The 25,008-nt window shown below is 43.7% G+C and overlaps 1 protein-coding gene across 1 annotated transcript in view; it reads left to right on the forward strand.

Annotated features, from left to right (window-relative positions):
- LOC139288177 (contactin-associated protein-like 4) overlaps positions 1-25,008 on the forward strand; it is an 82,502-nt gene that overhangs the window by 21,819 nt on the left and 35,675 nt on the right. Inside the window, exons 3-8 of the mRNA XM_070909443.1 lie at positions 8,704-8,897; positions 13,156-13,303; positions 14,955-15,158; positions 21,028-21,203; positions 21,760-21,906; positions 23,833-24,100. Of these exons, the coding sequence (XP_070765544.1) occupies positions 8,704-8,897; positions 13,156-13,303; positions 14,955-15,158; positions 21,028-21,203; positions 21,760-21,906; positions 23,833-24,100 (1,137 nt within the window). The remainder of the gene's footprint in view (positions 1-8,703; positions 8,898-13,155; positions 13,304-14,954; positions 15,159-21,027; positions 21,204-21,759; positions 21,907-23,832; positions 24,101-25,008) is intronic.

Below are 25,008 nucleotides of genomic sequence, written 5' to 3' on the forward strand. Positions count from 1 at the left end.
CACCTGGTAATACTGCCTGTCTCTCTGCTCACCTGTCAGCGTCTCACTGCCCCCCCCCCCCCCCCCCCCCCCTCCCCCATCTGTTCTTTTTTTTTGTCTCCTTGTCTTCCTGTCTTCTTCACCTCATTTCTTCACCCCGTACTCGGTGGAACATCAGTGCTAACCAAACATTACTTGTTTGGCGCCCACATCGGCTCCTTCTAGTGAAGCCGTTGCCCTGACAAGCGTTGTGTCAGCCTCTATTTTGCAGTCGACACTAACACGGTGGAGATTGCAATTAGAGCAGAACAGATAGGAATAATGTGCTCGATGTTGTGTTCTTTTACTGTCTCATTAAGAGAGCTGAAGGCTGAAGTTAATTCTCTGCGTGGAGGGACTTGTCTGGCTGTGGGTGTGGTGTTACAGAAGCTGATAGCTCGAAGGGCCTCTCTTTTGGTTACTTACAGGACAGACTGTTGCTCCAGCTATTCATGAGTCCATCACTAAGATTGTGTGTAAAGTGAGCGAGAAATTGTCTGATCATGCTAAGCTAACCGACTCTATTTCTCTTTCGTCTGACTGTAACTGAGGTATATTGTCTTTTCTCACAATATTGACCTATTGATATTTTTATCATTTAAAACTTCCCAGTTCACGCAATTTATAAACTGCATTTTAGTGTCGACAAAATTTCGTTATGCGTCTTTTACTCTCCACCTTTTGCCATTCAGTTTAGTTAGATACGCATAAGTTACACCTGGCAGTTACTGGATGTAAAAATACTAACACTAATTTGGTGCAATCCAGCAATGCCTAATTCTCCACTTAGTAAACACTTACAATACGTTATACAGTAGCTAGGCTGACTTTAATCCTATGAAAAGTTGGTGCGACCTGCTAAAGCTATATGAGCTCTTTAGGCTTTTTGGTTCACAGCATCATGTAGAAAATAGAGGCTTTCACAGTGTACTTGAATGCATTCAGCTGGGAAATTAAAGATCTTTAACCCCCACTGAAGAACAAACAATAAAAGCTAATACAGAAAATATGTCTATTTCTTTAGTTCGTAGCCTACTTAGCTGTGCAGATGGCTTAACATCTTGAAACTGAGGCTGTTTTGCTCATCTTTCACTCCCTCTCCTCTTGGATTTTCACAGTCACTTCATGCTCCAGCCAGGCACAGTATATCAGGACAGGCTAGGCAACCCAGAAATGCCATCATTTTTACATTTACGCCGTAGTTCCATGCACATATGTGCCACGCATGCATGAGTTTTATAGGGTTGAAAGGCTCAAGGTGGAAGAGATTGACAATTTCACAAGCTTGATCCAGGTGTCAGATTGTATTCTTGTCTTTAACATAGATTTTAGAGGGATGTTGTTGATACAAGGTTCTCATCTAAAATGTGCTCCACGTTTGAGACAGCACCAGTGGCACATGGAGGTTTCACAAATGCAGTTTCTTATTTTGGTTGAAAATGTTGTCAGTCTCTGAGATGGTGCTCTTACCCGGAGAAAATCAGGGACACTTGTAAAACACTTGTGGTTTCTGATGGGCACGGACTGGCTGCTGTGGGAACTGAACTTGTTATCTCTGAGTTTCTGTTCCATCTCCCACCCCTGCCGCCATAAAAAAGTCATAATCCAGCCCTGACACCACACGTCCTTGGCCTGTATCCTAACACTGTGCCAGGAGGAAGCATCCAAAATAACATTCCCTTTGATGCTTTCATGCTAGCCCAAATAAATCCATGTATGATTTGTAGCAATGACACATATTTACTTATTTGGAGGAATGTGCTAATTTATGGGGGGGAGACTCGTTGGAAAAGTTAAGTAAATGAGCACATGGACACCAAAATCCCCCGTGTAGGCTACTCTCAGTAGATTAGCACAGGATTGACCTTTTAGTAGAAAGTCTGTTTGCTTTTATTGGCCTCTGGATGAATATATTTTAATATTAAAACATTCCGCACTCAATACTGCAATTTAGTTTAGGCTTCTTCTAAAATCGGTTTCTGTTGAGTAAACATGTGCTAATCAACCTTGTATTGATTTTACCTTCCATCCAGCACATTCACATCCTGAGAAAACAAAAAGGTCACGCTCCAAAGCAGAGACCTTTTGCTATGGAACGAGGCCTATAATTAAAAACAGCGAATGTTTTATTCGGTTTGTTTTCTACAGATTGAAAAGCGTCTGTAGGGTCTGAGTATCAAAAACATGTTGTCATGTACCGAAAAATGTTTGGTCAAATTCATAATTGGTTTCTTATTCTTTTGATTGCGAGCAGCACAAGCTTTCCAGATGGTTTCCTATAATATTTACTATAGTGTCCTATGGTAATTAGTCTGTATTGATCTGTTGTGGCAGAAAGGTTTGGACCAGATTCAGTGTCAGTGCCTGAACAAATTGAAGTTCAAATGCAGCTTGCAACAGTGGCATTTCTTAACTATGCCACTTTGATACTATCATATTGTTTCGCTGATATAATGTCATGATGCTGTGATGAAGCTGTGATTGACAGTGCTGCAATGGCATCATGGAGGTCTTTTGCATAAAAAAAAGCAGCCTCTCTGAAAAGTTCTCGCAATCAGTCGGCCCGATCAAGGTGTTTCTTCCGGCTCGGAGCTGGTTGCCTGTGAACACAATTCAGGCAGCAATTACGTTTTTTTTGCAAAATGTATTTGGCAAAACTGTCTGGTAGTATATCGCGGTTTCTGGGGGACAGGATGCATGTTGTCACCGGACTTACTAAAGTGTTTGCATGGAGCTAAAGTGATCCATTGCCTGGTTGTACCACTGGTACGTACGGTTTGACAGTGAACGGATCGAGTTCCTTGTATAAGGACACTGTTATTCTAAGTGTGGGAAGGAGCTTTATTCACACACACTTTTCCCTCTGGATTGATGCCCCTCCAGCGCACTTTCCCAATCTCCGACCGCCGCTGCCCTTGAAGGTGTTTGGTCGGTAGGTCCTCTGATGTGGTTGACCCCAAAAGTCACAGTGTCCTGATTAGTTAATTCATTGTGCTAATTTGAATGTCCAGCAGAGCGGAGATGCAATGTTCCTGACCTGTTTTTAATCCTTAATTACGTTCCTGAGTGGGGAAAAAGCTTTGGTCTCATTACGGACAGTTAGGCATGCATGACAGAAACTATCGTTATGGTGATCAAACAAGTAACGCGCAACTAACTCGGTGGATTTAGCGATTCATTCTTTCTGCACGGATTTCCACGCGTACACCCTGCTCCTTCATTCGGGCTGGTTCTGCTTTCTTCTCCATTTCCTGATGAGCAGAGGCGTCAACCTCTCCCCTTTGTTTCTCCCCTTCTCCCTCTCTTCCTAATTCCTCCTCTGTAATCCTGTAGACATCAGCTCTCTCGCCGTCACTCTTTCACTCCCTTCCTTTCCTCTGTCTGTGTTCTTCGCTTCTCCCCGATCCAGCCGTAATGAGTTAAGGTCAGTGTGTCTGCTCCCCCCCTGTTGTGCTGTCAGCGCTCACGTCTGTTACTGAGGTACTTATTAGCTCTGGCCTTTACTTGCTGCCCCAACGAGCCGGCAGCACAGCGCTGAAACAGCTGCTGGAGGAAAAAAAGCAAGAGGGAGGAAGATGACCTCAGGCGCAGCTAATTCAACCCAAAGGATACCACTTCTATTTCCCATCCATAAATCTGATTTTAATAGAAAATGGAATATTTATTGGTGTTCTCACGACACCACCACGTTTCTAGGTAGACAATAGTGCTTTATTTGTAATACACAGAAAGAAATCATGTTAGTATGAAAGTCATGATGACATTGACAAAAGGACTTCACAACTTTCAAACTGACAACATAATAACAGCATGATGCAGTTTGGTCAAAACTGTTTCCTTTCCCGGAGAAAAAGAGTTTTAAACACAAAATTATACATTGCTCAAACGTCCCCTTTTACCTGGAAGTGGAATATGTGAAACTACCAAAATATCCCAGTGACTTGTGCTTTAACGTGCTCATTTTTGTACATTTGGAAGCGCATAATGCACATAAATATTGATGAGTCTGTGAAGTAACACGACTTCACAAGACTCCATAGCCATGCCCCTGAAGACTGTGATGCTCATTACACACCTTTTTGTTTAGTTTTTTTGTTTTTTTTGGGGGGGGGGTGGTTAAGACTTTAAGATCATTAAAGACAGCTGGAGGTTAGCGACAGGTAGCTAATGAAAACTCGCAGCCAAGTCCAAAGGGGCACACTCAAGCAGGCGAAAGTCCAAAAAACAGGGTAGGCAGACAAACACTTGGATGGTTCAATAGACAATCAGGCAAGAAGTAGGTGGATCGGGCTGATAGCATATATACAGTAAATATCTTAGGAGACTAATAGGTGGATGGGTGTGCAGGTAGGTGACTGGAATGGCAAGTGAGTTTCACCAGCATACTAAAAAGACTTTTTCATAGTAGGAAAAGCACAGGTGTCGCTGACAGCATTAATGACGGCTCCATTCTCTTCAAATAAGTCGTGGCAGTGTGGCAGTGAGCCTGCACGCACATCTCCACGACCCCCGAAACTGAAGCAGCTAAATAGAACTCAGCCGTCATTCATTTTAACATTCACGCCTGTGCTTCTCCCTCTGTGACATGTCAAAATGGCGACCATGGCTGGCGCTTGGTAAAAGTGTAAAGAACTTTCTTGAGGGTGGTGCCGGGTGAAAAATGTTTTGGGACTTCTCTTGTCAGGCTCAGCTAAGCTGTACCCTGTCAGTGTCAGGAGCACCGAAACTCTTTTGTCCACTGAGCTGAATGCCAGAGTTAATGTGTCCACACACTGATGTTAGCATGTTAGCTTGCTTCTTAACACAGCTCGTGGCAATTCCATCAAATGTCGTGGCAAATTCGTCCAATGCAGCATTTTCACAGCACAATGGGATTAATAACATAAATAATGGGTGCAGCCTATCAGGGTTGCAACTTTTCGTTAGCGGTTTATCTGCCAATTGTTTTTCTCGATTAATTGATTCATTGTTTAGGCAAATAAAATGCCATTTACAACCTAAAGATATTCAAGTTACTGTCCCATAGGACAAAGAAAAGCAGCACACCGCCACGTTTGAGAAGCTGGAACCAGAGATTATTTTGCATTTTTGCTTGAGAAATGAATGAAACAAAGAAGTGATGATCAAAACAGTTGCAGATACATTTTCTGTCAGTCGACTAATCGATGAATTGACTAATTACTGCAGCTCTACATTCTATTCAGGCCAGACAGTTCCAGGGTCTCGCTCACTGGAAGTCACAACGACACTGAGCCGCTGCTAATGTTGCAAGATACTGCACACCTGTGCTTTCCTGCTACAACAAGTCTGTTGTCCAACGGCGCATCACGTGGAACGGTCCTAGTGGGGGCTCAGGGGTGGGCTTTGTTACTGCGATAATCATTTTGCTGTTTAAGTGGCCTCGTAATAGATGTGACGAGATGAGGGACGGTGTCCACTTCAGGCTGTGTGTCCGTGGTATTGATTTGTATCGGCCTTGTGTCAGCATGACATCACCTTGGCAACACAATCTCAAGTGCTCGTTCGGCTGGCTGTTTCATCACGTGTGAGCGTGTGTGTGTGTGTGTGTGTGCGCTCTGTAGGGGAGAAATCCCTCCATCTGCTGTTTAGGCGACATGGATTCACTTTGTCCTGACTCAGCACTTTTTCTTAAACATGCGCACACATACACACACACACACACACACACCCATCTCTGCATTCAAAGTGTCATTATCTTGTAACAGCCTTTTCCATCACCTCCAATGTTTCTTCATAATCAGGTTCTGCTCTCCCCCCTCTCCCTCTCTCACTCATTTACACACACACACACACACACACACACACACACACATATGCACACACGCAAACACACGCTCCTTTGAGTAGGAGATGCCAGCAGCACCCAAAGCAGAAATGAAATTGCAGCCGGGTGAATTTTGGCAATGTCTCTGCAAAGGTTAGCTGCTGTTCTCACTCTCTGTCTGCCTCCTCTTCCTCTGCTGTGCCTCTTTTGCTTTCATGACACAAAACGACAGACATCTGCCTTTTTCTCTCACCTTCTCTGGCTTTCTGCAACAGGTTGAACATGACTCAATAAGAACACATCCTACGAATGCAGTGTTGTGTCCAGACTGTGCAAAGTGAGGGGGGGGGGGGGGGGGGGGTGTTCCTTGTTTGTTTCCTGTTTGGAACCATTTGGAACTGGAACTTCCCAGTGGGGTCAACTCAGAACCGAGACCATTTCTTACTTCTTTTTTTTTCTTTTTTTCTTTAATCAAGCCATTTTGTTACTTGAACGGCTTTTTTGCTGAGCCATCAGTTTCAAATACCATGCACATTTGTTTCACTTCTTAAAAGGATGACTGCGCCAAAAGATTAAATCAGGAGTTTGAGCTCAAGCGAGATGTAACTGGAGCTCCGTGTGTTTCCTTTTAAATGCAGGAATTTATGCTTATTTTGAGTGTTTAAAGGTGAGTGACAAGATCAAAAGAAAAAACAAGGTGGAAATCAGATTTTAAAATACCTTTCGCGGCATGGACACAAATGTACCCTCTGCCCTCCTCTGTCATGACACAAACCACACAGTACTCCCTTCTTTAACTCCACGCCTTTAATGCACTGATGGTGTACAGTCAGCGTGTCATTCTCACAGTTTTTCCTCTTCATTTTCTTTAAACACAAGTTTATACTCACCTGTTTTCATTGCAAGACACCTGTGTTTACTTTACTACTTGGTGAACAGTGTCTTCTTGAGGTAGGAAACACTTTTTTTTTTTTTTTTGACTCCTGGGAACATAATATCGATGTGAAATCAGTTTAACAAATCCATTTCTTTACAACAAAAAAATGGTGTTAGGTTACGTATAATTCTGTTATGTAAAATCTTTCAGCTACTTCATAGTTTTGCTATCGCTGAAACAATGTCTCCATATCAAAAATATACTGTAACACATACACATATTATAGGATCTTTTGCAATAATAATTTTCTGATAAAAAAAAAAGTTGTGAAGAATCGCATCGAGTCCAGATGTGAGGTGCATCTACTAAATACTGACTTGAGCACGCAAACAGCTGTTTTGTGTTATACATTTGTAATTAATTCAGATAACTTTGCAGAGATCTGTCTTCACTTGACATTAAAGGTCTTTTTCCCTGTTGTTCCGTGTCAGAAAAGCCACATCAGATCTACTTCGATTCAGTGCTGCAAGTCAGTGAAACATGAAAACTTCAAAGTGGGTGAATACTTTTGATATAAGGAGCTGTGTGTCTGCTGATGTAGCTCAAAAGTTGAACTTTTAAACGCTTGCCCTTTGCCAAGATAACTGAAAAGAAATACCACACATTATTGATGTAGTCACATGCTGCACACTGTCCTGCGTCTCAATGAAGATTTATGAGTTAGTTTCTTTTGGTGTAACTGAACCGACGACAGTTTCCTGCTCGGTCTCCTGTTAGTAGAAATCCCATTGAACAATGTCTGTATATTAATGCCATTCATGCATTTTAAACTGAAAACAAAATGTTAAAAATGACCAGTCACCAGTCAAAAGATGATTTTCATGCATACAGTGGTGTCAAAATTGAATTATTTTCACCTTGGCATATTTTTCCATAAGAGTTTGCCTTTGCGGTGACAGACATCCTACAGGGCTGCACAGTTCTGATGGGACTAACTTTTCATGGACTACAATACGAACACAGTGTGAGTTAATCTCACACATCCCTGGGTGTCCTCTCCAGCTGCAGCAACAGCTGTCGCCAGGACAGAACGGGAGCATGTTCCCCGGGGGGGAAAAAAACAAAAAAACATAGGAGGGGGAAGTCAGCTCTGCAAATTGCTGTTAGGTCGGTCTCAGTGTGGAAATGTGAGCGAACAAGCTATCAAATGATTTCTTTGCACATTCCACTCACCCTCAGAGTGTTGTCACCTTGGTAGCCCCATAAAAAAATGTTTTTTTTAAAAAGCGGGTACATGAAACGGCAGGACACATCTTGACACTTTGGCTGCGGAGAGTCATCAAATGGCTTTGAATACCATCCTCGCGCTTCACGGTCTAATCCGTTTCCTTCAAGTGTTTGTTACTCAAATATATCCCACTTAATGTCTTTGATTAGGAGGATTTATTATTCAGCGTCATGAAACCAGGGCAAGTGTTTGACATATTGCAGGGTGTTAAATCTGAGAGCGTATAAGTGGACTTAAATCAAAGCCAGACATGGGCTGAACTGTGTTTATACTGTATTTTGCAGCATTTCTACTTAAAAAGCAGGGTTTCCGCTGAATGTGCCAACTACTAGTAACTACTAAGAAACAGAGCATTAGCTAATACTCCTTTCCACTACGCCAACCCTTCTCTTTGGCACTCCTGTCATATGCAAACTCCTCACCACTAATCTATGGACATTACTTCAACATATAAACAAGCAGTTTGCATTCATATGCAAACTGAGATTTATTATCGGCCAGCTTTAAAGTCGTAGCACGGAGCGTCTACTCTGGACTATAAATTCACCATTTTAAAGTTTCATTTCAAGTAGATTAAAATGTAATGAATCACATTTCCATTCTGCAATCTGTCTCTCGATCCTCGCTCCCTCACCTCTGCCAGCCTCCCTATCATCGCGCACACACATTATTGCATGAAGCGAAAAGGTACTTCTCGTCATTAAAACAGACTCTTTGTCTCTGTCCCCTGTGCAGGAGCTGGAGGTTGGTCTCCTCTCGTCTCTGACCGCTACCAGTGGTTGGAGGTGGATCTGGGGAGGCGGACCCAAATCACGGTTGTAGCCACACAGGGACGCTACGGCAGCTCCGACTGGCTGACGGCCTACCTGTTGATGTTCAGCGACACAGGGCACAACTGGAGACAACACCGGCAGGAGGACAGCTTTGGGGTAACTCTCCTGCTGCTCAGTTACCAAAACAACACAAAAAGGAAAAAACCCATTTGCAAGATCAAATGCGTTATGAAAGAAACCCAATGTCGTGCAGACTGTTTTGTTTTTTTTTTAAATCAACATGTTGAGGAAGTGTTGTTAATCACCGTATTTGCCAAGTCTCAAAATGTTGATTCTGAGGGTATTTGTAAAATGCTCACTGACAGCACATTTCGTTTGTTTTCTTCATTCGTGTCAGCTGTTGCTGCTGCTCGTAGCGACTAAAGCATTTCTAAAACTTTTTTTAAGGTTTATGTTCAGGCACTCAACAGCACTTGGTTTGGGAAGGGAGAGGTCTTGGTTAAATGTTGAAAAAGTTAAAAAGTTTTCCAACTTTTAACAAAAGTACTTTTGTTGCCTGCAACTCAAACTCCTGCGCTTTGCACGCCCCAACGTCCATCCCAACCACCACGCGGGATACATATATACATGTAACACTTCCCTCACTAGCAAAACCATTTCCAGTGAGCATAATCCAGGCAGCACTTACGTTTCCTTACCAAACGTAATTCGGAAAATATATTAGTATTGGATGTTGGAAAACGGTATCAATAAAAAAAAGTAACGCCTGCCTACTTACTCCAAAGCACAAGTCTAAACTTTTCCATGCCACTCTGATCCTTTTCCATTTTTGACTGATGGAAATATGACTGGCATTCAGAGTTTGTGTGCAGGTGACACAAAATGATTTCGACGACCAGTTCAGCGATGCGTTTTCTGCAGCAGGAAAACCTTACAAATAAAAACACGACGTGTGGGTCAGCTGAAAGAATGGGATTAGTTAACCGTGGGTCAGCAGAAACACTTAAGGTGCCACATGCTCCAGCCAAAACTGCTTCAAAGTAGCACGAAGCAACATTTCAAAAATGTTTCTGTGATGATGAAGTAACTGTGGGAAAAAAAGACATATCTGCTGGAGTGGGTTACCTATGTCCAACAATTTCAAAGTCTACATAAAGCAATTTGTTTTTGAACTGAAATGAACTAAAACCAATGGAAACATTATCTAAACACTATTAATACGCTTTTGAAAATACCCTGAGTAATGCGCCATTTGTAGTTATTTTGTATTAAAAAAAGAAAAGAAAAGGATATTACGTATTTTAACAGCTAAGGAGGGAGCGCAGCTCAGGACTCAGGTTCACTGAAGTTAAAATACATTTGGCCTCACCGTCATTGCCATCATTTGCATCTCTGCGGGGACTGGTACTGCCTGCAGCATCAAACCTGCTCACCAGGAGCCTTTTACTCTTTATTAATAATGGATGGAACAATGAAAGGAACCTTGGGGCAGGGCTTTGCCGATTGCATGGAGGCGCTGTCAAACAGTCGAACCTCTGCTGACAGGAGGCTGGTGCCGCTGTTAGAAAGACTGCCTGGCGCCCGGAAAGGCCCAGCTTTGATTCCTACAGCGGCGAGGGCGTCCGTCAACAGGCCTGTCAGCTCAGTCATCGGGAGCCAGCGTCGATTAGAGTGTCAGCTCAGTGCCTAAAATGTAAATGCGAGTGAGAAGTCTGACTGAGACATGCATGCGGCGGCTAAATAAATATTCTACGGCGCGGCTGATCCTCGGGCTCATGTGTGAAGCCCTCTGCACTGCAGCTGAGGCACTTTTCCTCTGCTCTCCTTCAGAACTGTGGTCCCTTCGTGTCTGCACGTGTTCCCCAGTGTTTCTTTTTCTTCCCCAAAATCGTTATTTTCCAGCTTTTTTTTTTATATATCATTTTTTTAAGCTAGTGCTCATTCCATGTTACAGTAAAGAGAGAGAGAGAGAGAGAGCACTAGACTGCAGAATGACTGATCACCACCAAGCAAACTACTGTATGTCAGAATGACAGGAAGCCATGCAGCCGCCCTGCGTTGATTGAGCAACATGAGATACGATTCAGAGGCAGTCAAGCATCCCCTCTCTCCTTTATGGGAGACAGTGCACCCGTCTTGTTACAGTAGCAGCCCGGAGAGCAGCTTTTGATTCAGGTCTGACAGCATACGATTTTCTCACAGTGAAGGATACAAACTCTCTGAAGCCTGGGAGTCATCACTTAAAAGAGAGGGCAGGGTATGACTTCTTGCGGCTTAAAAACTTGTTGATTTGACACTCAGCATGAAAGGTGATAAGCCCAGATCAGCTCTCGGGAGTGTTTTTAGAGCCCCATATATTAGTCAGGCCGGCTTAGGGTGTCGGTTAAGGAGGAGATTTGACTGCAAAAACAGCTGTATCAGTCACAGCTTCCCGCTGACTCCTCAGCCTCGGTGCTCTGTCTGTCTCCCGTTGCTCTCAGGTGCTGGAAAAATAAATGAGTACATTCACTTAAGTACTGTACTGAAGCACAATTTTGAGGCATTTGTACTGAGTAACTCTGAGTAATTCCACTCTAATCCACTACATTTCAAAGACAAATATTATATGTCTATTATAAAGATTTTACATATAAAACATATGTTAGTTTATGTACAATGCATTGAAAATAAAAACCTTTGTATTGAATGTATGAGCATCTGTAACAGGTGTGTGAACAGATAAGAAACGTATTTAACGTGACGCGGCTGAATCGAGTATTTAATTATTTATTTATTGCTTATCACATCCATTAACTTTGTACTTATAATCATACTTATAACGACGTGTTTACCATCCATAAAAGCGGAGCAACCTCCGTCAGTCGCTGAAAGCCTCAGAGGAAATCCAGTAAGTGGGTCTATTCACGCGTACATGTGTATAAAAAGTCAGTGTGTTCATAGAACTTATTGTATTTTTTTTTATTATTTTTTTACCAAATACAATAAAAAACACTTAAATACATCTTTGTGTCTGCTTACGACTACATTATAGTGTGTTTACATGCTGCTTATAAATGCTAAATGCAGGGGGATTCAAATAAAGTCTTACCCCTCAAGCACATTCATGGTGATAATACTCCTACTACTGCATTGGTGAAATGGGAGAAAAGATTCTGCTGACGTCAACACTTCAGTAACAGCCCAAGTGGTGCCAGTGACAATTCCCATATCAAGTGAATGCAGCACGAAGTGTCCTTGTGTGATCCCAGCAACAGTAACTCTGTGTTGGAACTAACTTGGACAGTGAGACCCATTAGTGTTTGAATGCAGTTTTATCTTGCCATGGAGTATTTTAACACTGTTATATCGGTACTTTTACTTCAGTAAAGGACCTGAGTACTTCTCCCACCACTGTTCTCTGATTCTTTCTCACGCCCTCCCTCCTCCTCCTCCTCGTCCTCCTCCTCGTCCTCCTCCTCGTCTCGTTCTCGACCCTCCCCTCTCTCCTTGACTGAGGTCTTGTCAGAGGCTGCTCATATTTCAAAACATGCTCGGGCAAGTAAATGAGATGCCACTCTCCTCAGCCTCCTCAGCAGGAAACAGAGCCGTTTGTGGAGCTTAACGCTCCGCTGCCCAGCCGGCTCAGCCCTTCAAAGCACTGAAGACGGCACTGACATCACAATTATGCAGCGCCAGGGAAGCAAATTTCACTCACAGAGCCGCATCAGCACAAACACACACACACACACACACACACTCACACACACACACACACCCTCAAGCAGGGCGGACGGACACAAGCAAACCACAAATGCAGCTTGTTTTTGTTAATGCATGTCTTGCCCTGTGTGTGCTATTTGCCCGTCAACCAGAGAATCCCACTGGGTTCCCTCAGGCAGCTGATTGGGAAAATGGAGGCCATTAGTCTTTTTAAAAGAGGCTTGGTACGGAGACAGAATAGGTCCCAGAGTTATTGATCACCGGGCAGAGAGAGTAGAGGGATGCTATCAGCAGTTAGGATCAATGGCCTCCAAGTTTGAAAATGCCGAAAGACTGTCTGTGGATCAGGGAGGTTAGGGAGAGTTATTCTCCACACTCCCAAGAGTATAATTTCAACGAGAACTAGTGCATCTCTTTCTTTTGAAGAGCCTTTCACTAGAAACATGGTTCTATCTACATATTATAGCTTTTGTCAATAGAGGATTGTGGCTTTTAGCCTCTCGGATGGCCGAAAAAGGATACACCCCCCGAGTAAACACCTTGATTATGAGCATCAAAGTACAAAAGATAAAGCTCCCCTGTTCCTTTCTAAGGTACCTTGAGTTACTACAAATGCTTTGCCGTCAGATCTTCACTGCTGCAGCAACCAGTAAAACAAGGCTGGCTGGCTGTAAAAAAAAATGAGGCAAACTAACATGTAGTTCTGTTGTTCCAGGCTTTTCCAGGGAACAGTAACGCAGACACTGTGCTCCAGTACAAACTTAAACGGCCGGTGATAGCTCGCTACCTTCGCCTGATTCCTCTGGACTGGAACCCCACTGGGAGGATCGGACTCAGACTGGAGATATATGGATGTCGATACAGTAAGTCTGCTCCCTGTCTCTGGGGAAAAAGAGATGTCTTCTCAAATGTAGTTATGCATCTGGATTGTATCTGTAGTATTTATTATTGCAATAAGTGTAAACAATACTGGAAATTTAGTTATTCATTGTTTCATGAAACAAAAAGATATTTCTTTGTGGTTTTGGGTCTGTGTGAAACGAAACAGCAAACATCCCCTTTGCAGTAAATATGGTTTTGATTTTGACAAATAAACACCTTCAAAGGCATGTTCGAGAAACCTTTCGACTGTGAGGAAATCATAGAATCCGAGTTTATTGAGGCTGCTTCAATCCTCGATCTGATTTTTACCTGATGAAGGTCTGAGTACGGAAACATAATAAACTGGGTACAAGTGGTGAGCAGTGTGAAAGATTCTTTAGTCACATTTGAAGACACACAATGCTGCCAGGGTCACTTTTTGCACTGTACACATAATAACATCTCTTTTTAAAATGGCAACACATTTTTTATTTCACAGATGCACAGGAATTCTGCTTTCACAACGACACGATTGAATTACTCTCGCTGGTCTTTTCAAAGGCCTGTATTTTCGCTGCTAGACCATATGGTTTTACTGTGGTGTTTGAAGGGTTTGTATGTTAAGGGGACAACAGGTTTCTGGCTCATCAGAATTTTTTTTCAGAGAGGAATATACAGAGAGATTCAATACGTTCAAACTATCAACATGCTGTAATGCGCTAGAAAATAGGGGCTGTTGGTTGTGAGGTTTACAGTGACCTCAGTCTCGTACGTTGTTCAGTGAGAATTACAAAAATGGAACCGTTGAGTGCATGACAAATTCCCCCATCTGTGAAATACAAGCATTGTGAACGCAGTTTAAACGCCACCCGGCATTTTCATGTAGCTTTGTCGTTAACACAGACGTCTGAGACAAGACAGGAAAGGAAAGAGAGAAAGGCCGGGCAGGTGGAGATAAGAATTGTCACTATGAGCTGTTGCGTTCCCACAAAGAGCACGTCCTTGATCCTGATGGCATTCTACCATCGCTCATTCTCACTGCATTGAACAGAGCGGCCTCACCTTAGGTCTATCCCCTTGTGGTCGTCAGTACAGGTATCAGACAGAGACCTGTGTGCCGCATGTTATCTCATTGAGCACATCCCTCTGATGTAATTGGTAAAAAAAAACAATTTATCCCATGGGAAAGAGTGAAGGAAATGCAACGCAAAATCACCCAATATTTTTTTGCCAAATTTATGCCCCCACCGCTTTCCGAATCAAGCCTACACCCTTGCAAGCGATGCAAGCGGTTTGAGGACACTGCTACGCAAACTTCAGCTTGCTACCCTGATTGAAACTGAATGTCCAGATTGTTACTGTTGTGTTTTGTTTTGGCCATAATATTTCTTTCTTTATTCACAAGCTCGCAGCTCCCCTGTAAGTCCGCTAGTCTCCAAGTCACAGCAGGGCTTGGAGGTTCACACATTAAGGCTACATGCTAAGTAGCTATACTCTATGAGTCCAGCTTTCTCTTCCGAAAGTCTTGAAATGTAAACCGTGTGGCATGTCATTTAAATGTGGTGAAACCTCAGTTATTACTGTCACTGCAGAATGCAAAGAGTCTCTGTCGTTATAATGAAGTTATTCCTCCTGCTCGTCGTTATTCTGTAGCTTCTGACGTGGCCAACTTTGACGGCAGCAGCAGCCTGGTCTACAGGCTGAGCGCGAGGCCGAGCGGGGCGGCGATGGAGGTCATCGCTCTGAAGTTTAAGACCCTGACGAATTCTGGGACGCTGCTCCATGCAGAGGGCCGGGGAGACCACAGCCTCACTCTGGTGTTGGAGAAAGGACGGCTGCTGCTCTACCACCAACAAGGTACAACATTATTCTTCCGGTATTTAGCTGAGATACAAGAAGAGACACAAGAAAACGGATGACATAAATACATGTAGGTAGGTTCTTACTTTTAGCCTCAAGTCCTGCTGGTTTTCATTCTTGACATGCTGTATATTCATGGACAATTTTCCACCTGGAACACCACGTGAATGCAGTTAAGCTTTTGTAGCCGACTTCCTGAGGACGGGGATCGAAAGCCCGTGATGTTGGAAACTTTGGATATTGGAATTTAATTAAGCATTTTGGAACTTCTCCTGGACGTCTCTTCTGGCACAGTATGCAGCTATATCTATCTGCTCATTCATTGTTCATTGCTCTCAGTAAATGTCAGCTAAACGCCTAGAACGCACAGTGTAATTATGCACTTACTCAGGCTCCAGAGCATCCACCATCCCGTCCCTATATAAGGAATTTAATATCCAGCACATTTTTTCAAGTCGGTCTACGTCCATCTGCTGGTTTGTCAGATGTAATTTCTCAGATACCGCTGATCCAATTTTGACGAACGTCGGGGGAATTATGCTTCTTTCTGCTCGTGCTGATTAGCTCAAATACAGTATTTATTTGTTTGTCCATATGTCTCAAGCAATATCTCAGACAAAACTAATCGGATTTTGAAGAAACTTTTGGAATTAGTGTAGTTTTACATTGCAGGCGTGCAGTTACAGCTCAATACAAGGAAACACGCATGTCGTGGATTGACTGAAGGGGGACGGCATCATCTGTTGTGGAAAACATGTTTTCCGAGACTCTTTCCTCACAGCTGTGTCTCTCTGTTTCCTGCTCTCAGCTTGTCATCCTCTCTCGCATTCTCTCTCTTTTAATCTATGATGGATGTTAGCAACGTGTGTTCAGGATGAACTCCGTGGAGCACAGTGGGCTAGCACAGCATAATATGATCCATGGCCTCCACCGGCACAGAGTGGAGCACTGGGGAGACTATGGGAGGGAACGTGGATGAGTGTGTTGGTGTTGGTATAAACGAGGTTAAACCTGAGGCGTTGTTGGACTGCCAGGCCGTCGTATTATCACCATATGGCAGACCTCTCATCAACCAGGCCATCTGGCTGCTGCAGTCCTCTGCCCCTCTGCTCGCTAACTGTTTCTTTCCTTCCTTCATTTAGGGTTGAAGGTTTTCAGGTAATTTTTGAACTATTACATCCCCGGGAATATGAAAACAAACTTTCCAGGAGGAACAGGATTTCTTGCCCCAAATTAAGTGTGATTTTAAACACAGAACTTTGGATAATTAAAGGATAGGTTTTTTCTTTCCTGAGTTTAGAAGAGTATGCTGTGGCAAGGAAGGGAAATCCATCCACATGAAGGCACTTTTTCCACTTTGTTTTTAGGTGTGGCAGAACCGTTTCTGGAGATTTAGCTGTAACGGTAGGGCTGCACACTGCACACTGCACGCACCCCACCTGTTGAATGACATGCTGCACTTTGATCCTGGGAATGGAGCCTCCGTCTTGCATGTCTGATTAAGTTAAACTGCACAGTTTCCGTTTACAGACTATACACTCCACTTTGTTGATACTTTCTAGAATAAGCTTGCAATCAAGCTTTATTTTATAAGTTTTGTTTAGTTTTGTTTTAGTATTTTGGGGGCATTTTATGACATCTTTTTGGACAGCTGACATTGGAGATGAAATGAGGAAATGACATGAAATAAAAAAGAAGCGTGGACGTTGCAGGAGTTCGGCCACCGGCGTGTCCCTAAGCTGCCATTTTGGCATGAAAAGTAGTTGGAAGAAGTGGAAAAGTTGATCCAGTTGCATGACAGTAATTCAAGCGTTTCAAGGCTGGAGCTGAGTACAATGTTGTTTGAAGAAGGCTCCCTTCATTCACTCTTCAATATGTGACCATGGAGACATACACATGCTAAAATATCTTGGCAAATAGAGTACATTTCAGCCAGAATCTACATTTTGCTGTATTCAGTCGTGGTTTATACCTCCCTATCTGCTTTCTTCCAACCCCACACTCTTAACCTCCCTCTGCCACTCCCTCTCTACATTCCTACTGTGAAAACAGACTATTGTCCAATTCCCTCTCGTTGGGAAGGGGTGGAAGAGTATTAATTCTGTGGTTGTATTGTCTGTCTTGTCGGCGGCAGGGAGGCGTTATCTGCAAAAAAGCCATCAGTCTGACATCAGCTCCCAGAGTGACGGCTGTCACATCTCCCTGCCAGACAGTCAACAAACTGCTCAAAGAACTCTGGGTAGCCGGGAACGAAAATAAACACTGCTCGTTTTAGTAACGGAGCAGAGATTAGATTGAGCTATGATAATCCAATACTGAGGGGCGGAAAAAAAAAAAAAAAAAAACATCCTCTGTCTCAATCACAGTGCTGTCACTGCATGCTTCTGTCTGGGCTCTCTTTGTGTCCCTACCTGCCTGGATGCCCCCTTACTGCCTTTTCTGTTTTCCTCTCTCTCCATTGTTATTTATCACAGCCTTTCTCATATGCTGCCACAATTCTGCCACTGCTAGATTTTTTTTTTTTCCCCACAGGCGATTATTTGCCTTTTTCAACTGCAGGCTCTTTGTCTTTCTCCTCTCTCTCTCTCTCTCTCTCTTTTCCTCTCTTTCACACATCCCCTCCCTCCCTCCCTCCCTCCCTCCCACTCTCCCAGGAGTTTGCAGTCGGCAGACAGTGTAATTTAGATCAATAGCTTGGAGCATCCGCCCTAAGACACAGCGTGCTCCTCCACCGTCAGCTGTTGGCTCAAGAGAAGAGAGAGGGGAGGAGAGAAGCTCAAACAAGGGGAGCAACAATAAAACCTGCAGATTTAGATGCATCATCTCCCCGGCTCCAGTGTGTGAGCTGCTCTCTGATGCTCTTCACACTTATCTCTCCCGTTTGGCGACCTGATCCCGTCTGCACGAGGAACAGCAAGCTGGCTGAGTTGCAGAAGAGCCGAGGATGGCTAATGATGACTCAACGCGGGCCATCGAGGATATGTGCGGCTTATGAGCACGCAAACGCAAAGAGCTCAGCCGGAGCAGACGTGCTTCTGTAACAGAACATCAGCATAAGTTAATGACGAATGAGAGAGACAGACTGGCAAACAAACAGATGAATACAACAGTGAGACACCTAGGCCCTCTCTGTCTCCCCGTGGCTGTCCAAGCGGTTGGAATAAATTGGCTGGCTCATTAAGATTTATGTCCGTTATCCAAAACCATTTCATTTCCTCTCTGCTTTACATTTATCAAAATGTCAGTTTGCTGTAATGTAAGCCCGCTGCTTCATAATTCAGTTCAATTCTGAACTGTCACCGGGAAGCTGCAATGCACAGCAGTAAACACACTCGGGGTCCAGTGGTGCGTCCTGCTCCAGCACGCTCTGGACGAATGGTGTTAAGTGTTGCCCGAACTAAATCATGATGGCGTCAGAGAGGCAAGCCGCATGCTAAGTGCAAGCCTGTCTTTCCTCCGCACCCTCAGTGATAAAGAGTCGGACATGCAGATTCCGATCTCGCAGTAACGCAACATCGACGCGATCACAAAGGTTTTTCACTAATCGCACGGGGCAACAAAAGCTAGTACGATCCCTGCTAGTTTGAAAAGAGCCGAATCTCTCTGGAGAAAGCGTGCCAGTTGGCAGAGAACATAGACGGCGATGAATTGTGGCGATTACTGTTGCATTTGCTTACTCCACTCCACTTTTTTCTACAGTGATTTACAGTGAGCCCCTCCAGGAGTTTCCGCTGTAAACAGCCTCATAAGGGTTCCAGTCAGCAGCCTCTGTGTTTTCAGAGGAGGCTGGAACTGCTAAGATGGCCATGGGACTCTTGCAGTAACTTGCTGATTCCCTCTATATGCAGCAACAAAACAAACAAGTTTGTGTCTCAAAGTGAAGAAGAAGATGAGCTACACAGATAGTATGCATAGTCAAGAGGGACATGCAAATGACTGGCCGCTCTGTCTTCCTCTGAGGACAGTGGGGGAAAAGAGAAACTGTGTACTTTCTGTGTATTTTTGGGGGTATTTTCGTTGTTATTTTTGATAGTAGATAGTAGAGAGGTGACAGGAAATTCCCAACCAACCCCAAAGATATTCAGTTCACCATCGCACGCATCACATTTGCGAAGCTGGAAGCAGAGAATCTTTTGCATTTTTGCTTGACAAATGGCTCAAACACTTTATTGATTGATCAAAACAGTTGGTGATTAATTTGCGCCTATCAACTAATCGTTTCGGCCCTGTATGTAACCGATCATTATAAAACAAGACATGCTTCCTGATCTTTATAAGTTTTATTAATGTGATCATGCTTTAAGTGACAGGAATAACTAGTTGTTTCAGCACATGCACTGGATTGATTGTATTTACTTTACTTGGTGTGCCAATAAAGGCCCAGCTAATTGAACTGAAGGGACAGAGAGCTGACTTGACACAGCATTGTGACATTCTTGCCATGAATATCAGTGTGCCGTTTCCTTTCTTTTCCAGTTTGTTTTGCGGTGAGAAACTCAATTCCCAACTGTGACTAACGCTGAGAATTGGTTTAGAGAAAGTGCATTATTTGTTTTATTATTTTTTTTTTTTACAGCCAAGCCGTATTTCAAATGGCAGCACCACGTGACGCTGAGATGCTGGAACAATTATGACAGTCTGTCTCCCGATAAGACCTGTCATTGTCGTCCTTCATAAACAGATTCGGAGCTTGAGCAAAGAGCCGTAATGGAATAGCCGACAGAATGTGATAAGGTGATGTTGCCCCAGGGAGCTGTCTGGAACGGCAGACTCCTGGAAAGTGGAAACTAGTGTTCAGCGCAGACTCCTCAGCGTAACGACGAGAACATTCAATATTAGTCCACTTAGTGTGGATAAATCAAGCAGCTACTATGCGGGCAAGGGAGGGGAGGAATGAGGGGAATGGAGACTGACAGAGTGAGAAGGGGTGAGGGAGTTTCATGAATGAAAGTTAAGTGCTTCTATAATTGTTGGCCGTCAGATTTCTGGTGTTGATCGCTCCCTTTGTGGTTCCACCCATTCCAGCTTTATCCAAATATGTCACCTCATTAAATGGGTTAACCGTGAAAGGAAGAGTTGGAGCTTCTGAGAAATGCGGTTACGAACTCGGTCTGTCTGTATGCTAAGTATGGAGCTGTGGCCAGGAGGCGATTAGCTTAGTTTAGCATGAAGACTAGAAGCAGGGGGGGGGGGGGACAGGTGGCATGAATGAGTGAGCTGTTTCTTGGTGAACAGCAGCTCCTTCTATCTATCTATCTATCTATCTATCTATCATAATTCATGATTTGGTGTATCTCGCTCCTTCTGTCAGCAGGAACTCCCCCACACGTTGGGGGACGCAGAGATGGCTCCACCAATTCGGACCTGCTGGTGTTGGGTCTGTCATTAATAATGTCCTGCTGTCATTTCGCAGCATCATCGTTTACCGCGGCGGGTCCTCTTCCCCTGCCAGCGAACAGATATGTGCACTCTAATGAGAGAGGGTGACCTCAGCGAGGTCCTGCTCACTCTGTGAAACGAAGATGAAAACATTCCACTGAACGTCTCCACGATCCAAAAATCAAACACGAACCCCCCCCCCCCCCCCCCCCCCCCACCTTTAGGTTTTCCAACAGCCAGAAAAAAACAGAGGCTTTTTGAAAGGATATTTTCAAGCATGTTTGTCCTTGTTAAAAAATGCATTATGGAGGAGGACGCCCTGGATGCTTACCGTGAAGTGTTTTCCAGGTGTGCACCTCAGACGCAAATCAAAGTTCCCCAGCAGGAAGTGCCCATAAAAGGATTTCCGCGTTAGCTGGGGGTCATCGCTCGGCTCTCAAATGCACCATCACTTGATTGTCTTTCGCATTCCTCACCTCTCTTTCAGGTGTGAGTTCCTCCTCTGGCGGTCAGCTTCTCGCTTCACTGGGAAGTCTGCTTGATGACCAGCACTGGCACCACGTGAAGCTGGAGCGGCTCAGCGCTCACCTCAACCTCACCGTGGATAAAAACACTCGTCAGGTTCAAGTACCGGCCGAGCTCAGCCGCTGGGACATTCACCAGGTGAGAGGGCACTGGCAGCATTTAGGGCACACAAAAACAACACATGTTTTAAAGTGGTACTCCTCTTCTCAAAATGTCTTTTCAGTGTCAAACTCATTTCCTGTTTTTGTGGTGTAAAAATGTTTCAAAACATAAATATATAGAAATAGAAATAGAAAACTTCAGCATAATTCACTTCTCCAGCTGCCTACAATTTGTTTACTGGTCTGAAGTTTCCTTTTTTTAGTCTACCGACTGGCTCCCTGGCACATCCCTTTGTCACTGATTGAGTAACTTGCTCCTTAAATAAACCCGAAACACCAGACTCAAGACAGCCATTTCTCCCTGACCTATAAAAAATCAGGAAGTGTTTATCAGAAAAAAAACAACAACAACAAAAGAAAACAGCAAACAAACCCACTACGAAGCTTGACAGGGTTGTGCATTTAGCCATATTCTAGTGAAATGTGAAATGGAGTGTATCTTGAGTCCAAACTTTTTACAGAACGCCTACAAGGGTGGCTGTTACTTATGCAGTAGTGTTTGCATATATCACACGAGTTGTATTCCTGTGCAGCTAAGTCTGGGAGCTGCCCAGAGCCACGGACTGCAGAAACCCATCCTGTCCAACAGGAACTTCCACGGCTGCCTGGAAAACCTGCTGTACAACGACCTCAACCTGATAGACCTGGCTAAGAAGAGCAACCACCAGGTCTCTGTTGTGGTAAGTTGTTCCGTTTCTGTTTTGGAACACCATTATGGAAATCTGCCACTCAGCGGCCATCAGAAGGACAAATAAGTGACTGTGGAGGTATGTCCTGTTTACTTTCCCGTATACCAGTGACTCCCAACCTTTTAGGCTTGTGACAGTTCAACTAATTGATGATGAACAGTTCAGCTCATGGTGTTCTCTCTTCTGGGATTGTTTCATTTTAATAGTTCTTAGTCATGAAACAATCAAATTCTCCAGTGTTTCAAAAGCAAATATCTGAGAAATGCCAGGAAGAGGAACAAAACATCTGTCCCGCAGTCTTAAAAATTCATGGATGGAGGGTAGTTAGTTACAGTTACAGCTCTGGGAAACTCTGTTTACACGTTCAGTCAACTCAGATTGCGGCGCTGAATGTTTTTAACTTTCTGAGCATTCTAGAATTCTTTGTCCCTGAGGCTCATGGGTAATGCAGTGTTAAGCGTAGATCAAGGTGACCAGAAAACGAGAAGTTTGTTTATTCTATTCACATGATTTTGATACATTCAAGTCATACATTCGCAATGAATCGTCACCGCTACATTGCAGCTTGGCCGTGCGTCATTGCACACTATGACGTACGACGTTATATAGTGTCACTGTTTATGGTGAGACCGCACGCATTCAGTACGCCCGTGTTGTTTGCATGAATGCTACATGTCTACCATTATAAACTGCATCTGCAGTGAATCATTAAAACACCATGTTGCTGCTGTTGAATCCATTTACTTTCTGACTTCATATCATTCAACTTAGCAACAACACACCTTTGTGTATGTGCATCCAAGACAGCAGTCAACAAAGACACAATGCTACTTTTTTTTTTTTTTTAAATGCTTTGGTATCTTCTCATGATCCTCGTAAAGCCTCTCTTGATCTGGTAATTCATTACTTCGGTCCTGTAGTTTCTCGGTTGTTAACATCCTTCATCCGCATTATAATCAAATGCTGCCACGGTGAGAAACTTTCGAGCGCGTTAATCACCTTTCAGACTTTTTGCGCTCTTCCTCCCACTGTCTTCCTCCTCTTCCCTCATCAATGTCATTGTCATGCAAACGGTCTAACTGATGACTATTATTGTCGCCATCATTATTCTCATCATCTGAATTCTCATCCTCTTTATTTTTATACCCAACATCATCATCATCATCATCATCATCATCATCATCATCACTTCCATTAGCATCATCGTAATCTCCTCCATTATCATCACCGATGTCATCACTTGCACACTTTGGAGTTCCGAAGCCCAAAGCAAAAAAAAAAAAAAAACTAGAGAGGGAAAGTGGAGAGTTAGAGAAGAAGACAAATGAACTGGGGAGGGAAAGGGGTGGAGAATGAAAATGAGGAGAAGGGAGGACAGAAGGAGACAGGGAGGAGGGAACGAGAGAAACCGGCACTTTCTGACGCATGTTTGTAAGTTGATTTGATCGGAGTCTTATTTTGGCATGATACAGGGAGATTTACCCTGAATAAAGAACGCTAACCTTATCATATATCCATTGTGCTGAGTATCTTTATTTTCCTCCATATGCTTAGTTTTTGATGTGTTATGGGAATTTCAAACATGCTAATGCCTCTGAACCTCAGATCGAACCGCGACGTTTCTCAAATCAGTCATTCTTTGTTTGTCCATTGTATCATTTCTATTTCCTGATGCCATGCTGCTGATTAGAGGATGCGAGACGCTGTGTGACCCCGATGCTTCAGGTTTTCTCGCTTATTTTAGCCGCTCAGCTAATATCAATATGGTAATACAGGTGTCCTTTTTCAGGGAGCTGCTGATGAGACCTCGATGACATCGAGTCAAACCGAGTCAGCCTCTGCAGCAAATGAATATTCATGTTTTATTATCTCTTTCATAATCACTTCTCTCTCTCCCTTCCCTCCTCTCTTTCTCAGGGCAATGTGACCTTTTCTTGTGCTGAGCCAGTTTCAGTCGCCGTGACGTTCACTGACTCCCGGAGCTTCCTGCAGTTGCCAGGGCTGACGGCGTGGTCATCGGGGGACGTCTCTGTGGCGCTGCAGTTCCGGACGTGGAACAAGGCGGGGCTTCTCTTGACCTTTGACCTCCCGCTGCAGGAGGGCACAGTCTGGCTGTACCTGAGCGAGGCCAGACTCCGCCTACAGATCAATAAAGCTGGCAGGGCCCAGCTGGAGCTCAGCGCAGGTCGGTCCAATCATGACTTTGAGTTACACCTACACCTGTCATTTCACAGAGACGTGTGAATCTGTTGACCTTGTTGTTCAGTTGTATACGGAGTCATAACATGTTCTCATAGCTCAGATTTATGTCACAGAAAATTAACAAACTTGAACTGGTTTTATCGGGCTTTCACACCAAAAGCACAATGTCAAACTTGCACAGTACCATTATTTCCAACGGAGAAAGTCACAATTAATGCCGTGATCATTTACATTCAGATGTAGCCCGTAGCCCAGGTAGCCCGTCGCTACAACTTATTGTGGGTCATGTCTGAAATGGCGGTGAGAGTTTTCAACACAAAGTCAATCAAAATCTTTAGCACGAAAGTTGTTTCTTGGTTTCCTTGGACACAGAAGTCTCTAGAGCTTTGAATCACATGTCACAGCCTTCCTCAGTTTGCTCAGTTGTCATCAGGTGGTCATATATGGAGGAGGGAAAACCGTCGTCTTGATGGAAGGGCCAATTAAACTTGCTATTTAAAGGGTGCTGGGAGTTCAATAGGATTACCTGAGCTTTCTGTGTGGCTCTGACTTGATACAAATGGCAAAGATCATTTGAATTTACCGTACCAATAACTTTACAGCACACATTCACAATTTTTCACACTGAGATTAAAAAAAACAAAACAACAGATCATAATAATCAATGGACTCAATAAAAAAACTATATGTTGCTTCTGGCTCATTAAAATGTTGAGATTTCACATTTCTCCAGACTTCTGCAGAATCACAACTCTATACATCTCCACAAAGCTCAAAACACCTTCATCACGTTTAAGGAGCTAAAAAAAAAACGAGTAATGATCCGGATTCGCCGTCAAACCCAAACAGCAAAGGACATAAAATCAATCGGAGGTCACGTTAAAATGAAAG

The sequence above is a fragment of the Enoplosus armatus genome, chromosome 7 (genome assembly GCF_043641665.1).
Source record: "Enoplosus armatus isolate fEnoArm2 chromosome 7, fEnoArm2.hap1, whole genome shotgun sequence".
NCBI lineage: Eukaryota > Metazoa > Chordata > Actinopteri > Centrarchiformes > Enoplosidae > Enoplosus > Enoplosus armatus.